The following is an 18,182-nucleotide window of genomic DNA, read 5'->3' as shown; positions in this document are numbered from 1 at the left end:
AAAAATAATTTGATCAATTTCATTTTTAACAATAAAATGAAGATACTTAAAAAAATGAAATAATAGGCTAGCAGATAGGTAACTGACTTTTGTTAACTTCAATTTATGAAACCTATATGGATCCCTAATGTATGTGAAGAGGCAGACCCCTGAATAATGAAGAACACATTGGCTATGAAATTGGTGCAGTTTGTTTTGTGAGAAAATATGGTGTCGCTCTCAAGCCATGGTTAATGTTGTAATAAAATTTAAAAGGGGTATGTGTGTTTTAAGGGAAGACACAAGAGAGGGAGAACTAATCAGCCATTCAAGTTAGGGCAGAAATGGGAAAAGTCAGCTAAAGCCATTAGTTGCTAATGTGGTTATTGTACTATAAAGTGATCTAACAGTGTATATTCATATCATTGACTCTGGGCCACCATAAAAACCTAAACCATGTTCTTTTCCTTGAGACACTGATATAGATAGCATATTTTAGATTTCTGTCTAGAACAGTTAAACTTTGAAAAAGTTGGTCCTTATAGGACCAATCGTTGTTGTGCAATGTGATAGTTACTACTAGCCAAATGCTGATAATTAATGTAACTGAAGAACTGAATTCTTAATTTTGTTTAATTAATTTAAATTTTTAAAAAATAGTTGATAGTTATTGGAAAACTTACAAGTATGTTTGGAACCACTTGGGCACATATATGTACTTCCTCAACTGTAAATTTTATGAAATCTAAATACAGATTAGTTATGTTCAATGAAAATATAATATTCATGTTGAGATATACGATAAGTGTAAAATACATAACAAATTTTGAAGACTATTAAAAATGTAAGATATATAATAACTTTATATTGATTCTAAGTTGAAATAATATTTTGGATATGTTGGGTTACATAAAATATTGTTAAAATTAGTTTCATCAGTTTTGTTTTACCTTTTTAAAATGTAGTTACTAGAAAGTTTAAGCTTATATATGTGGCTGTCTTTATACTTCTTCTAGACCATACAGATCTAAACTTTGGGTAGCTAAACACTTATTCATGTATTATAAATAATAGTTTTACATTTTTAATCATTTTTTCAAAAATATAATTTAGAGTAAGATTTGATATGAAATGTTCTAGCTAGTAGACCATGGGTTTCTTTGAGAAAGTATCTTTCCAATTTTTCGAAAGAGGAAAAAGTAACAATGAAGTTTATGGGTAGCTTTATAAAAAAATGTCCTTTTTTTTTTTTTTTTTTTTTTAGAAAATGGACAGTTAGAAGTATCTTTATATGTCAATTACAATTAATAAACTTATATGCTGCACTCTTTCCATGATGGAATTAGTGGCAGATATAGTCTATATCTAGTATTTAGGCCTTCAGTATACAGTGCCTTTAGTATTACATCTTTTGTGCCCTTACCTTGTGCTGGTTAAATTTTTTCATGTATAATATAGTGCCCTATTTAAGTTGCATAAGGTCTTTGAAGGTGATATATGATACTTTATAATTCCTTGACATGGCATGCATAGTAGAAATATGAATACTAAATGTTTGCTGAGTCAGTGCTCTGGTATTTTTGGTGAATGTTTTAAAAATAAGGTATCCTTGCCAAAAGGTTTTTAGATGATTTTGAAGTACTGGACTGAGTAGAATTGAGCTAGGTCTCACCATTCTTTGTGAACTTTTTAATCTTCACCTACTTTTAGGCAACATTGAAATTGTTAAGCACTTCATTTTGAAATCGTGAGGGTAGATGCTAAGATATGGGCTTGGATTAAGATTTAAAACCGACTTCTAGAGCTTGAAAGGAACCTTAGGTATTGATAAAACAAGTCACATTCCTCATTATACAAATTTGGAAACTGAAAAAGGCCCAAAGGGAGTTGTTTGTGGTTATCATCTTCTCCCTCATCAGCGTGTCCTATAAATCCTATTTCTAAAATATATCTCTATCTTCCCATCTGCATACCAGCATCCTGGTTCAAATCACTCTATTGGATTACTGCAATAGTCTCCTTTTTTTTTTTTTTTTTTTTTGAGACAGAGTCTCACTTTGTTGCCCAGGCTAGAGTGTGCCGTGGCGTCAGCCTAGCTCACAGCAACCTCAAACTCCTGGGCTCAAGGGATCCTCCTGTCTCAGCCTCCCGAGTAGTTGGGACTACAGGCATGCACCACCATGCCCGGCTAATTTTTTCTATATATATTTTTAGCTGTCCATATAATTTCTTTCTATTTTTAGTAGAGATGGGGTCTCGCTCTTTCTCAGGCTGGTCTCGAACTCCTGAGCTCAAAAGATCCGCCCACCTCGGCCTCCCAGAGTGCTAGGATTACAGGCGTGAGCCACCGCGCCTGGCCTGCAATAGTCTCTTAACTACTCCCTTGGCTTCCATTCTTATACCCCTTTAATCCATTCTTTACACTAAAGCCACATAAATCTTTTTAAAGCATAACGCAAATCATGACTGCCTTACTTAGAAATCTTTAATAAGTTTGCAATCACTTAACAAAGATACAAACTTTGTAACTTAGCTTATAAGGCTACTGTATAACATAACTTTACCTGTTTCTCCAACTACATGTGTTATTGTCTCTCATGATTCCTTGCTCCAGCCACATGAGCGTGCCTTCAGTTCCTTGCCCTTCAGAAATTTTTTTTCTTGCAGAATTTATCAGTTTGCTGTTAGATAGTATTTATTTGTGGTCTATTAGAACAAGGATTGACTGTGTATTCATAATTGTGTTTTCTCTGCCTGGCACAAAGACTGGTACATAGTAGATGATGAATGAATACTAGATGAATGGGTGCGGTGGATAAGTGATTGGGTGACTGGATGATGCTGAGCCTTTGTTTGCCATATATAAATTAGATAAGAGTACCCACCAATGGTGGCTAAGAATTCATTAAGAATATTTGTGATAACTGTTTGTTTCCTTTTCCTTCCTCTGATTTCGTTCACTTACCCAGGATAATACATGAATTGTTTTCCAAGCAGATTTCTGGTCAGTTACTGTTTCTAGTACAATTTGTTAGAGCTAGTGTTTCTAATCCATCTTACTAAAAATTTAAGTAGCTATGCTGTACTGGAATATAGATGGTGGAAGAACAAGGCAGGAAGGATATATGCCCACTCATAGATAAATTAAAGGAAAAGTAAGATTATCACTTAAAGTTAGGTTCAGCTCCAAGTCCCAGAGACACAAAATTACAGTGACTTAAATAAAGCAGAAGTTTTTATTTCTGTCTAACATAAAAGTCAGAAAGCAGGCAGACCAGGACTTGTATGGCAGTTCTGTTCCGGTCCTTTCTAGCCTTGTAGTTCTACTACCCTAGACTTGGTTTATGATGGTGGCCAATCATATGTGTTCCCAGAAGCAGGCTGGATATACCAGTTGGCCTTTAAGGAAGTTTTCTGAAAGCCACATTAACACCTCTGCTTAAAATGCTGATCAGAACTTTGTCATGTGGCTCCTAGCTACAAGGGAGGCTGAGAAATGTAGTCTTTATTCTGTGAAACTCTGTATTTACCTAAAAGCTAATTATTATAGTTCAGTCGAAGACTGGAAGAATAGATGCAAAATACAGATCTTTGCAAAGAATGTGTGTAACATTAATGTGTGCTAGCAATCTGCAGAATACAATAATATTCAAAGGGTTAACAATTTATTACCATTGTAACGTACTGGTGGGATCTTCAGATAACATTGGTTATTAACAGTTTTTGAAATATGACTGGGTAAACATTTTTTAAAATGTCCTAGGTCATAAATATATTACATGTAGAGAGTTAAATCTGATGTATTTTGAGGATTTTGTGTTCATTCATTGTGTTTTAAATATATAGTGAATTCTTACAGTGGCTCTTCTAATCCTATAGTTGCATAGCTTCTGACCTGTAGCCTAGAATGCAGCAGTTATTTCTTGATTTTTCTTTTTCCTCCTCTTACTGTCCACCTCATTTTCTGTAAACTCTATTCATAAGACTTTTTTCCTTAAAGTATATGGATAGATAGATGAAGCATAGCTCAAGAAGATTGTTCAGGATTCTTAATCTACCAGAAATGTTTTCTGAAACATGGTTTGAACCCACTTTGTTATCTTTCACCACAAGCTTTTTATTTTTGAATACTCAGAGACTAGTTTGGCACTTGGCACAGAGAAGCCAATTAATATATCCTAAGTAAAGTATTTTATTCTATGGTAATCATTATGGAGCTCGCAGATGTGTAAACTATAAGGTGAGGTTTAGGTTGAATCTCAATGCAGAAGGGAAAAATCATTTGTGCCAAAAAAAAGGAATTTTGGTGTAACAAAATTAGGAACCTAAAAATAATCTTTCAGAGCTTTGAGGGTTTTTTTTTTTTTATCAGTAAAGATTTAAACTAGTGTAGCCATTATGTAATCCTATCAATAGTAGAATAAGCTCTTGGTGGAATACATTTTAGTATAAAGAATGGAAGGATTATGAAGTTGTCAGTGTTGAACTTGTTAGTTTATTTAAAACTTAATATAATTTGGCCTAAAAGAAATAAATACCTAAAATAAAAACTACATCTTTTTGCTATTTCTCTAACTGGAAAAAAAAATGTTGAACTTACAGTTTTTACAATCTTTGTCAGTAATTTTTCATCTGAAGTACTTTCTCCATTTTTAACTTCTTAAATAGTTATTTACCTCTCTCCTTTTCCTTTAAGATGTGAGTTCCTTTGAGGGTAGGGGCTTGTCTTAGTAGAAGTTAAGAATATACAAAATAAGGCTATATATGGTGCTGCTAATTTAAATAATTAACAATGGAAGTCTTTCCCATCTATTTTTGATTTTATAATATACCTTGGGCCAGTAATTTCTACCCTTTTTCTTTCCCTAAACTGTAAAATACAGTGAGTGTGGAAGAATGGAAAAGCTTGTAGACCTTTTTGCCTGAATTTAATGCTCCCTGCCCGCAATAACACTTGTCTGGTTACTGGAGTCTAAACCAAGCTTCTAGCAATCTCTTTAAAGAAAGGCTCTATAAAGTGTGGGGACTTAGCAACTGAAGGGAACTCTAGACACTGGTCTAAATTACCTCACTGGTACTGGGATTGGGAGGAATTCAATAGCCTTTTATTCATTTACTGGCTTCACAAGTGATTTCATTCAACTACCTGACATATCCATAATATTATAATCTTGTTTAAACTTTACAACACTGTATTCTGTTAATAACATTTAAAAGATGTTGAACACAGAGAGGTTAAATAACTTCTTCAAGGTCACAGAGTTAGGTTACTTAGTGGGGAAGTCTCGATGAGAACTCCAGGCAATTTGACTACAAAGCCTCCACTCTCATGCACTATGTTGTTACTGTATTTCTCCTGATAAAACTTTCTGGAGATGATTATTCTTGTTTTGTAAGTGTCAAGGAATTTAGGCTCAGGGAATTTAAGTAGCTTACCCAGGCATAGATCTAGGAAATGATAGAATCAGAATTTGAACTTCAAGCAGGCTGATTTCTGAGCCCTTCATTTTAGCCATCACTTTATATCCTTGTTTTATATCCTGTCAACTTCTGAATTTTAGTTTTTCCCTTATTAAAGGTACAAAACTCAATTTGTTGCACCTTAATGCCTCCTATATTTTCTGATTAAAGTATATCAACACCCCCTCAATTGTTTTTTATAATTCTGCCACTCTATTCCAGAGTCTGTGACATATAGAATTCATTTCAATAAAATTATTTACAGGTGGAAGAAAATGGATGGAAACAATATGTATGTAACATGGTCTGTGCCTTCAAGGAGCTTACTTTCTGGTTGGGAAAGACCTAAGTATGGAGGTTGACCTAGAACAAGAAACAGGATACACCTGCTTAAATCAAAGTGGGTGAATTTATGCACTAGATACTTTAGAACAAGATTGTCTATATAAAAGATTTTGTTTTGGTGGGGTGGGGGGACCCTGAAGATGGAATATAGGATATTGTTGCTGTAGTGGTTTCATTTTCAGATATTTCAACTATTAAGATGATATTTTTGATAAGTCATGTAGAGATGAATAACATCATTTGTATATGTTAAAACATTTGCATACCTTAATTTGGCTTAAAAGCATTTTATATATTTTAAAATATAACTAGTGAATTGTTAGCATATTTTAGTTATCTTGGTACAGATAAACTAGGGTTATAGCTTCTTTCATGAATTGATATAGTGTAGCTTTCAATGCTTTTTTGTTCATAAATTCTGGCATTCTTATTTATATCATGCTGGGTTTTTGTTTTTCTTTTTATGGTTTTATAAATTAACTTAAACACATGAGGTAAGACTAGCTTTGACATAACCATTTAAAAATAATGTGTTTTGGAATATTGCAATAAATAATATATTCCTTTGTTACTGAAACTTTTCATAACTGTTTAGGGTACCTGTTAAGCTCACTTTTGCAAGCTAGTTTTATAGGTTGCAAAAGATCTGGAGAGAGTATGTGTGTACTCAGTGGGAGCAGAATAGCTTAGAAAGAGCATGTGTTTGGAATTAGATACAACTTTACTAATTTGCATAACTGAGTAAAATACTTCATTTCTGAGTTTGTTTTTTCCTGTAGTAATATGAGAATATAGCAAGGTTATTGTATTAGATGAGCATGTACAGCACCTAGCACATCATAAATGTTAAAAAAAAAAAAACTTATTGATGAAAATGCTAGTTAATAGAAGAAAGAACACAGATTGAAGGGGGACCATGGTATTTTCTTTGTAAGTTTTCTTTTGGGAAATATCCTCATTGTTGAGTAAACAGAGAAAAGAGGAAAAAGCCAACTACAAAATGATTGGTTTTGACACTTATTTGTAGCTTTGGGAAAATAATTTTATAAGGAGGGAGGTTTTTTGGGGTTTTTTTTTGTTTTTTTTGGCATTACCTTATGCCCTTTGACATATAGGTAATTCAGGACCAAGGACAATCATTTCTTGTAGCTGTTTTATAGATTTTTAAGGCTTTATTCCATAACCAGATGGGAAGGTAAGATTATTTAATTTATTCAGTGAAAATTCAAATATTCATAGAATTTTGGTTACGATTTCTACATTATGGAATTTTTATTTTTCACTTTAAAAATATGAATCAATGATTGGCTAAATGTACCAATTTAGAAATTGTTAGAAAAACTTAAAAATGTCTTTGCATTCTAGAAAATAACATCTGGCAGATTTAAAATGGTCTTGGTAAAAATAAAACTCAAACCATAACTTAGTTCCATGATTTTTATAATCTCATAACATATTTCTCTTTCGTTTCTAAATCTCTTTTTGAGTTCACTGCACATGTTCTTAACTGCATTTGTCATTATAGGGTTAAACATTTGCTATATTGTAACATACGAAAGCAGTTAAGCTGTTTGGAATTGTTTACTTGCTAAAACCGGTGTTAGTCAGCAGAGGCAGTACACCAGATTTCCTTGTGGCTTTTAGTGGAAAATGTTAAAAGCGCACTCATTTTTCAGTTATAGAATTTTTCAGTTTGATCTGGATTAGTCACAGAACTGGCATGAACCTTCTAATTGTGAAGGCTGTCCAAATGCACTATTTTTTTCTTCTGCTAGAGGAAGTTACATCCTGAGCAGTAGCTCAGATCTCTGGTAAGTGTAACATGTGAGCATTACTAGGCATTTCATCCTGCGGGTCTGCAGTCTTTGCTCTTCAGACTGTTGCTCAATTGGAATGCTTCTGTGGGTCCGATCCTGAGGTTCTATAGATATTTTTAAGGATCTACTCACTTGGGAATGGCAGTGGCATTTTGCAAGATCATCTGATGAACAGGAAAGCATCTGAAATCTACTGAAAAAGGATAACTGTAGCGGTTTTCACAGGGGAAGGAAACTATATTGGCACAGAAGCAGATGATTGAATAAAGTAGTTGGCCCAGAAGATGCACAGTCTGCTGTTTTTTCCTCTGAATGAAGACTATTTAATGGGAGCTGTATTCATGTGGAGATCAAAGGAAACACTGGAATGATAAACTACTGGGTTTTTTTTTTTTTTTTAAACAAAAAGCTGAAGCAGTAATTTGAGCTCAGATGCCTTCTAATTCCTTCGCAGCCTGCTTGTTGTATTAGGATTCGCCACTAACACCATTTCTGCCTGGTGCCTGTGCCCTTTTGCTGGAGCAGCCGCAGACAACTGCCTGAGGGAGAAAGAATGAACGCTCTGCCTTGCTTTTGCTATCGATGGGAATAAAGCTATCTGTGTTTCTTCTATTATATTGGAAATCTGGATTAATCAAGCTGTATTCTAGTACCAAGAGTCCTATTGTCTCTTGTGGTCTGACTCATCACATGTAAATGTACTGCAGCTTTGCTATTAATGCAGAGTGCTTTTTTTTTCCCCCTTTTCTAAACACAGAAAGAATTGTCAACCTCTGAGCTTCATTTTCAGGATTTGTGCTGAGCTCTAGATCTTTTTTTTTTTTTTTTTTTTTTTCTGGATACTATCTGTAATAAACCAGTGAAGCTAAAGAAATGAAGACAAATTAGAAGTGGAAACAGAATAGTGAGATTTCATTTTTATTGTCAATTATAAGCAAGCCAGCTTCTGGTAACTATATGACCTTGCGGGCAAGAGTGGGTATAGCTGTGATCATCTCTGTCACAGCACTTGTTTCTCATTTCATTCTTCATCGGGTGGTGTTTGGGTCATCAAAAACAATAATCATTTTGTCAAGTAAATTTCAAAGATAGAGCAATATGACTATTTTGGTAGGGAAAAATATTTTTAAATGAGCCTATACTGGACTCAGTTTTAATTATTGACATATTGATGTGAAATTTCTTTTAAGTATTGCAGTAACCCAACAGAAAACAACAGAATTTTATTATTTTTAGGAAGTTACAAGTTATGTAGTCATAATTTTAAACTTCAGTTTTTCCAGTAGTACTTAACTTTAAAAAACCAGCTGCGCTGTTCAGAGAATGTTTATAAGTATTGTACAGAAGAGGAAAAACTACTTGTGCCCTTCCAACTGTGACTTTTATCACATAGCTTGGAATTTAGCATTTTAAAAGAGCGAATGAGTCGAGTGTGTATTGTTGTTTTGGAGGAGGTAGAAGATGAATCTCCTGCATTCATTTCTAAATTGCCACAGGAAAACAAATCCCTACCTTCTCCACCTTCTGGAAATGTATTGGTAAGATATGAGAGTTTATGTTATTGTGTTCTGCTGAATTAGTGTTAATCTTATTTTTTAACAATAAATATGTTTCCACTAGTTTCATTACAGACTCAAAGCAATGTGTGTGTAAATATGATGCAATATTTGTGTATAAAAAGCACACTTTTTTTTACTTTTTCAAATGCTTAGATAACATTTCAGACTTTACTATGTCTTAATCTCTTAAGATTTTCAAAAAATAATTTGAGAAATAGTAGTTACAGCAACCGTGTTTCTGTTTTCATTTTGTGGTTTTAAAAACTGATGTAACAAGAATCAGGAACTCTGCATATTTTAGGAAAAGTTGCCCACTACTACTACTACTTGGCCGTTTCTGTAATGAATTTTATGTATTTACATGTAAGACTTTATATGAAAAAGAATCTTTATATGATTTATTCTTCATCCATAACCTTGTTTTAATGCTGTTGTCAACTGGCTCCTTATTTGACTAGTATAATATGATACCTTATCAGAGAAGCTGTGTCGTTGATTAGGAAGTTATATTTAGACATGCATGTGTTTGTCTTCATGTTATTCAGGCATGTAGTATTTTTTGATCTTTTAATAGTAGTTATTTTCATCAACTGCCAGGTTTGCTTTCTTGGGATTTATGTCTTTATACATGTAATGATAATCCATGCAAAGTTATTTCAATGTGAACAGACCTTTTCAAAGGGTCCTTTCTTCATGGGGTGGGAATTTCTTGACAAGTTCTATCTCACAAGTAGACGTTGAGATGTCACACTTGTATTTGGAACAGTCTTTCTTTTTACTATATACAAACAAAAGACTTCCACTTTTAAGAAATAAAATCTGATCGTGTTTATTATGCTACCAAATTTTGGTCAAACTGAATTGATTTTTTTTTTTTTTTTTTTTTTTTTTTTTAGGTTAGGTCCTCTTTTTTTTTCCTAAGGAGGAATCCTGTATTGTTATATGATTTGGCTTCATGAAACTTATGGTTAATGTCAAAAAGTGGTTATTGCTGCAGGGAAGAACACTTTTAGATTTAGAAGTTATGTATAGAAATATCTTTAGAATCATTCATGTGGTGTGACTTAATGTTTTTATTACTCTCTTATATTTTAGCCATCCCTGGTCCAAGCAATATTTAATGGAGATCCTGATGAAGTTCGAGCACTAATATTTAAGAAAGAAGATGTTAACTTTCAGGTAAAACAATTAATTCACTACTTTTTAAAATTCTTTCCTAGAATCATGATTTTTGTTTTTAAAAAAACCCACAATTTTGTAACAGTTGTTTTAAATAAGGGCAGAAGGGTATTGAGATAAAAAGGAAAGCATTGGACATATATTCAGGGTAACAACTAAAAATATAAGAGTTCTAGAAGCCAGTTAGGTTCCTTTGTTCTCCCAGCTGTTTACTTTGAAAATTTTCAAACACAGGAAAGTTGAAAAAAATACCTTGACTACCCAAATACCCTACACTTACGTTCGGCTTGATAATATTTTGCCATATTTGCCTTCTCTTATATTTACACAGATTTTACATATATGTGTATTTTTTTCCTCTTTTTCTTTTGCTGAACCCCATTTGAAAGTAAATTGAAGAAACCATGACATTTCACCATTAGTTCAGTGTGTACTTTAGATAAGAGTTCTTTTTGAGTTAAAACATATTTAACTTGATTATTTATAAGACAAAATTTGCTTTCTGTGAATAATCACAGTGAGCATTTTGCAAAAACTCTTGATTAATTTTTGTCTGAGTAGTCTCAGTATTACATACTGTTTGAAAAGTTTTCAAACCTAAAGATATAGTACATTTAATATTTAGGACTGACATGTGGGACAGTTTGGGAAAGAGTGAATATATGGATAATCTTCTCTTTTATATGTTTATTCAGTGGCCAGTAGTTTCTTTAATTTACTAAACTGTGGCTGAAAGTACTTAATTACTAATGTATATATTTTTACTGGAAACAAATGTACCCCTGAGTTACTGAGGGGGTAAAGACTCATATGATTCATAAAGTTGCTATAGCAACACCAAAACAAATGACAGAAATGACTGTAGTTCTAAGAAAGTACCCCGTGCAAGCTCATTTTGAGCTCTCATCTTTCCTCCTTATTTTCATACAATACTACTGTGACCACTTAATGTTAGGTAGAAATAGAAAGTTTTTACCTTATTTTTAAAATATGGATTATGTGAATAGAGTTGAATCGTTGGCTGAAATAGTTAATTCTAACCTTGGGTAGTGACCAAAATGCTATCATTACATTTTTTTCTTAAAACTTTTCTAAGTGAATTGCTTGTAAGTTTATATTTAGTTGGAAACACGCACCTAATTCAGGATTTATTTATTTGAAATGGATCACTTTACCCAGGGTGTCCTGGAGAGTCTACTTTTCTTAGAACAGAAAATAGCTACAGGGGTATAGATTTATGAAAACATGGAAAACAGGCTTTCTGTTCTGTTTAACTCTGGGTTTTTTTGTTTTTGTTTTATTTTAATAGTACTAACAAATTTTATCCTGGTGAGGAAGTTTGAACTATGATCCCCCCTACCAGGACTAATTTCTCCATCATTACAAAGTTCATTATAGTCAACATTGCTTTTCTGTTATAATTAATCAAATTATACTAAATTAAAAAAAAATTATTCCATTATTTTGAGGATTGCTTTATTCATCAGTAGCACCTTCCTGAGGGTAACCTTTTGACTGTTGTCTTGGGTGGTGATAACAGGTTTTTGACAGATAATTTTATGATTGCTTTTAGGCCATTTCCCTTGTGACTCTTAGTAGTTGAAAGTATTGCCATAATGTTAAGATTTGTTAAATCTTTGGTCGTTCTCCTAATTTAAGATGGCAAATTTTTTTCTGTTTTTGTCCTCTATTATAAGGAAATTATGGCGTTTTAAGAAGCAATGGGTGTTTGGAGTGAAACTTACACTGTTTTGTCATGTAAAATCCACTGACCAGTAATGGATAATAAAATGTTAAGCTTTGTCAGTATGATGATACATTTTCTTCTAAAATGAATTTATTTAAATAAGTATTTGAATAATAACATGACTTTGAGAATCAGGTTTCTCATAAGTTTTTTAAAGTTTTTATGAACTTTTAGAATGGATATCAGTTCAAATTTGTTTCCATATTGTTAAATAGTCATTATTTAATTTTATATTCTTTAGTCAAATCCTGAAGTTTTGAATTTTGTAAACCACTAAACAGCATTTTTCTTGTAACACAGCTGATTTTTAACAAAACTCTAATTTTTAAGATTATCTTGCTTTGTATGAGGCAAAGTCTTCTATTGTAGAAGTTAGGTAAGATGATTTCACTAGAAAATACTGGAGTTTTATATTTGAGGGCTTTTGGTCACAAATAATTGACTACCTGACTAAATAGAGGTTTATTGCCTGTGTAATAATTCCCATTTGGGGGTTGGTTAAGATAGAAATATCAGAGCTTCTCTGTGAGACTCTTGGCTTTCTCCTCATGGTAAAGAGATGACTTGACATCATGTAGTTATGTCAAACAACCAAAGAAAGTGGAAAGGGGACTCCTATACAGTTCCTTTTTTTTTTTTTTACCGTGAAAAACATCTTTTCCAGAATCCCCATGAAACTTCCTCCTGAGGTTCCATTGGTTACAGAATCAGTCTAAATTAATCCTCCAGCAAAGTAGGATGGGATTAGCTTTTTGCTAAATCAGTCATGGTTCATCACCTGGTTCATCCCTTGGAGCAGGAATAAGGGTTCATCTTCATTGACTATATTGTCAGGAGTAAATCAGGATTTTCATAGGAAGCAAGAAAGGGAAAATAGTTATTTGGATAGGTCACCTAACAGAGGAAGATTATTGGTTGACTAAAAATAGTGATACAGCAAACTTTTGGAAAAATAAGTCACCTTGGATGTGGGAAAAGCACTATAAACCAAGAAGGGGAAATATAATCAATTTTGAAAGGTAGAGTGGTATATATGATGTAATGAACAACAGTTAGACTATAAATTGAAGGGCCTAGGTTTTCATATTTCCTTTTTGTGTTTGTTTTTATTTTGTTTTTTTGAGGCCAAATCTTGCTCTGTTGCCCAGGATAGAGTAGAGTGGCATCATCATAGCTTACTGCAGCCTCAAACTCTTGGGTTCAAGTGATCTCATACCTCAGCCTCCCAAGTAGCTGGGACTGCAGGCACATACCACTGCACCCTGCTAGTTTTTCTGTTTTTTTGTAGAGACAGGGTCTCACTCTTGCTCAGGCTGGTCTCAAACTCCTGACCCTAAGCAATCCTCCTGCCTCAGCCTCCCAGAGTGCTGGGATTACAAGTGTGAGCCACCATGCCTAGCTGGTTTTCATATTTCTTAGCCTTGTATACAGCTTGAGCAGATCCATTTAACTGCTTCAGCACTCATTTTTCTTTTGTTGTAAATGTATGGGTTTAAATTATCTTCAGGGTCTTTCCCCACCCCAAATTTAGGGTGCTATAAAAATTGTGAATGACCTTGAATGACCTCCTGTTTTTGCCCATAAGCTTTCATTTGTGTTTCTAGATTTATTTGGCCAAAATAATAATTAAATGCCTGTCCCTAGGATTTACTAGAACTTAATGCTATGTAATGGAACCCAAATAATATAATGTGAAATATTAATGATACCACATTTCTTTTTTATAAGAAAATTATTTTCTATAAGTAGAATCTTTTTTAATCCAGAGTGATAGAAATTATTAATACTTCTGAAATAGACATATTCATAAGCCTTTTTATGTTACTCAGTTTAACTCATAGTACAGTCTTGTAAAGTTAGTAGGTTAACATTTCCATGCCATCAATAGATGACAAAACTAAAATTCACAAAGGCTACATCTACAGGATTAGTAAGTATAGTAGAACGGGAATATGAACCCTTGTCAGACTCAATCAACAGTAATTGGGGAAATAAAGCATATTGTTGAGAGGAAATATTTTTTCTTGTGCTAAGTAATACTATCAGCAATCATGGTTCAAATGCTTATTTTTTCCCCCTAAAAGTTATGTCTATGCCCTATGGACACCTGTCTTTTAACTGTGATACAAATGTAATCCTAATTTTCATATCAAATGCTGTTAAATTTTAACATTGGAAACAAGGGAATACCCAAGACACCCTTAATGCCATATTTTTTGGGTGGATAAAAAAAAAAGTCATTCAAAGTAGTAGTATACTAGGGATAATTATAATCCAGCCAAACTTTTTAGTGTTTAAACAAAGGAAGGCTTAGATTTTGAGTGGCCCTTTTTGAACTCAAAAGAGTTGATTTAAGAGCTAGGCAGTAAGTAGATCTTAACTGTATCATATAACTTAATATTTTTTTTGAAAATGCTACCCTGTATATTTTGCTTATTGGCTTCTGAATTTATATGTATTTTATCGTTCAAGAATGTTTTGGGATTGCTTTTGCCCAAGTAGTTCTTCAAATTATTACCATCCTTTAAGTTTTCAAAAGTGCTTTCTGGGATCATTTTTCAGATGAAGTGCTCAGCAAATATATTCATGAATACGTACATACATGTATGTGTCCAGTCTCACTAGTTTTCATTTTTACTGTAATAGTATTGTTGGCACTTAACATATCACAGTAAACCCTAAGTTTCCACAGGTTTCCTTAGTGCCACTTACCCTCATTTTTCAGAGTCCTTTAGCCTTTTCTGAAAATTAGCAAGAAGTACTCACCAGCAAATCTTTCTTGGTGACCACATGTCACTTCTGCTGGCTGTCAGTATAGTTTCTGAGCTCTTAAAACCTCTTCACTCATTACTTGAGGTTATGTGCACTCTCTGTGCTACAACCATACATGTGTACATGGTCTTCTCTTGTAGCTATTCTCAGCAATTAATATTGGAGCCCACAGCCCTGTATCCCCATGTCAGGTGTATACACCCAGCTCCCAACTGGCTTGTATGGAACATGGAGTGGAAATAACTGTTTCCATCAGGAAAGAAATAGCACCTCTCACCAACTGTACCCAGTGCCTCTAGATTCCAGCTTCAAATTTTTAAATTTTCTTCGTCAATGTTCAGGTTTCCTCCAAGATCAATAAATCGGTGTATGTTATTGTGACTAAATGACTGTGATGGTGGTCCTGAAATGAAGAAGGTGTTATTCACTAGGACCAGCAGTTTTGGCAGCTAGAAACTGATGATGACTTATTTTTATATTCCATTCGTGTATTTTTTAGTTATCGTGTTATATTTGTGTTCTGCATTTTCCTTTTTACATCCCCAGTATATTTTAGGAGTCAGTCCATATTAGTCTCTTAGGGACCTTCCACATTCTTTATAGCTACATAGTATTTTATTGTGTATTTATACTAAAATTAGTCTTTTAGAGAGCATTTGATTTGTAATTAATCTTGTTCATTGGTAATAAATGGGATATTTTCATTAAGTAAACAATTCTGTTTCAATGGACAAGCAAAAATTTTAGAATGTTTGTATTTATTATGAATTACTATGTTACCAACTTCCCAGATAGACTATGTGTCCTCTAGATTCTGTGTTTAAAGTTGTTTTAGTGGACATGTATATACAAATTGGCAGTGGGTAAATAATGGCATTTTTATAGAGATCAAGTATCAATACTTGCATACTTAGAAATACTGATTATTTGTATTCATAATAATATGTAGATAGTGATAGTTATGTAGTTTAGCAAAAATATCATAAATTATGTCCTAAATTTCAGACTGAACTGAAGTTAATTTGGTCTGAAAGGTCTCAGCACCTCAGGCTATTTTTTAACACTTTTATTGAGATATAATTGACATAATAAATTGTATATATTTAAAGTGTACAATTTCAAAGTTTTGATATATGCATATATCTGTGAAACCATCTCCACAATCAAGATAGTTTACATACCCGTCACTCCCAAAGGATTCCATTTGCCCCTTTGGAATACCTTCCTTCCTCCGCTCCCCTGATAACCCTGACTTGGCTTATGTAACTATAGTTTGTATTTTCTAGAGATTTATATAAATAGAATTTTATAATATGTCCTTTTTTGTCTAGCTTTTCTTTTTTAATAGGCTTTATGTTGTAAAACAGTTTTAGGTTCACAGCAAAATTGAGAGGAAGGTACAGAGATTTCCCATAACCCCCCAGCTGCCACATATGCATAGCCACCCCCATTATCAACATTCCCCAATAGAGTGGTACATTTGCTACAACTGGTGAACCTACATCAACACATCATTATCGTGCAAAGACCATGGTTTGTTTACATTATGGTTCATTCTTGGTGTTGTACATTGAATGGTTTAGACAAATGACTTATGTATCTACCATTACCGTTTCATACAGAGTAGTTTCTGCTATAGCAATGCTCTGTGCTCTGCCTGTTCATTTCTCCCTCCAGTCTCTGGCAACCACTGATCTTTTTACTATCCCTGTAGTTTTGCCTTTTCCAGAATGTCATATAGTTGGAATCATAGTGTTTAGCCTTTTCAGATTGGTCTCTTTCACTTATTAATATGCATTTAAGTTTTTTCTGTGTCTTTTAATGGCTTGATAGCTTATTTCTTTTTAATGCTGAATAATAGTCTATTGTCTGGATGTACCACAGTTTATCCATTCACCTACTGAAGGAATCTTGGTTGCTTCCAAGTTTTGGCAGTTATGAATAAAGCTACTATAAACATCCATGTGCAGGTTTTGTGGGGACATAAATTTTCAACTTCTTTGGGTATAGTCAAGGAGCATGACTGTTGGATCATAAGATAAGAGTATGTTTAGTTTTGTGAGAAATTACCAAAGTGGCTATACCAGTTTGCATTCACACCAGCAGTCACACCAGCTACTAATGAGAGCCCCCTTATTCCTTCACATCCTTACCAGCATTTGATGTTGTTTCTGGATTTTGGTCATTCTGATAGATGTGTACGGGTACCTCATTATTATTTTAATTTGCATTTCTCTGATGACATGTGATGTGGAACATCTTTTCATATATGCCATCTGTATATCTTTGGTGAAGTATCTGTTAAAGTCTTTGGCCCATTTTTTAAACAGGTTGTTTTGTGTTCTTATTGTTGAGTTTTAAGAATTCTTTGTATATTTTGATATATCTTTGATATATCTAAAAAGTCATCACCAAACCCAAGGTCATCTAGGTTTTCTCCTATATTATCTTTTAGGAGTTTTATGGTTTTATGTTTTTACAGTTTTGGGCACAGGTGCCTGCCATGGGGCTGAGGGTTGGGGGATCCCTGGCTGCTACTGTGCTAAGAGCTGAAATTGACTGAAATTAGTCACAATTTACCATGACCAAAATAAATCATGATTTATCTCTGTAAGTCTTTCCTTGAAAGTGTCAAGCCTTCAGTAGACTACAGAGTTTCAGAATAGTTCCTTTGGGCAGATTGTGCCCATACAATTCTTTTCTAGTTGGGGAGACAGATTCCTTGTGCTTTTCAGTCCTGCATATTCCCAGAATCCTTTCCATCTGTTTACTTTTAACCTGTCTTTATATTTAAAATGGATTTCTTATAGAAAACATACAGTTGGATGTTGTTTTTTGATCCAGCCTGACAAGCTTTGCCTTTTAATTGCTGTCTTTGGACCGTTGACAATCAAAGTGATTATTGTTATAGTTGGATTACAGTTTATTATTTTGGTACTGTTTTGTTGTATTATATTTGTTGCCATTGTCCTTTGTCCCTATGTTGTCTTCTGTTCTTTTTCTGCCTTTTGTGGTTTCAATTGAGCATTTCATGTGATTCTATTTTCTTTCTTAGGATATCAGTTATACCTCTTTTAAAATTTTTTTAGTGTTTGCCCTACAGTTTACAATATACATTTACATCTATAGAAGTCTACTTTAACATAACACTATACTTCTTCATGGGCAGTGCAAGGACTTAATAATAACAAAATAATGCTAATTCTTCCCTCTCATTCCTTTTTATCATTGCTGTCATTCTTTTCACTTATGTATGAGCTTATTGAATTATATTGCTGTTATTTTGAACAAACATGTTAGATCAATTCAGAATAAGAAAATTAT

At 33.4% G+C, this 18,182-nt stretch overlaps 1 protein-coding gene across 2 annotated transcripts in view; it reads left to right on the top strand.

The window, feature by feature from the left end:
• The first annotated feature begins 9,022 nt into the window (after positions 1–9,022).
• ANKRD28 (ankyrin repeat domain 28) overlaps positions 9,023–18,182 on the top strand; it is a 112,230-nt gene continuing 103,070 nt past the window's right edge. Inside the window, exons 1-2 of one of the 2 annotated variants that reach the window (XM_069473267.1) lie at positions 9,023–9,139; positions 10,256–10,339. In XM_069473267.1, coding sequence (XP_069329368.1) covers positions 9,023–9,139; positions 10,256–10,339 — 201 coding nt within the window. Of the gene's footprint in view, positions 9,167–10,255; positions 10,340–18,182 lie in introns of both variants that reach the window. The other variant, XM_069473266.1, reaches the window with a different exon arrangement.

This window comes from Eulemur rufifrons, chromosome 7 (genome assembly GCF_041146395.1).
Source record: "Eulemur rufifrons isolate Redbay chromosome 7, OSU_ERuf_1, whole genome shotgun sequence".
NCBI lineage: Eukaryota > Metazoa > Chordata > Mammalia > Primates > Lemuridae > Eulemur > Eulemur rufifrons.
This window is presented reverse-complemented; position numbering and strand designations above follow the sequence as displayed.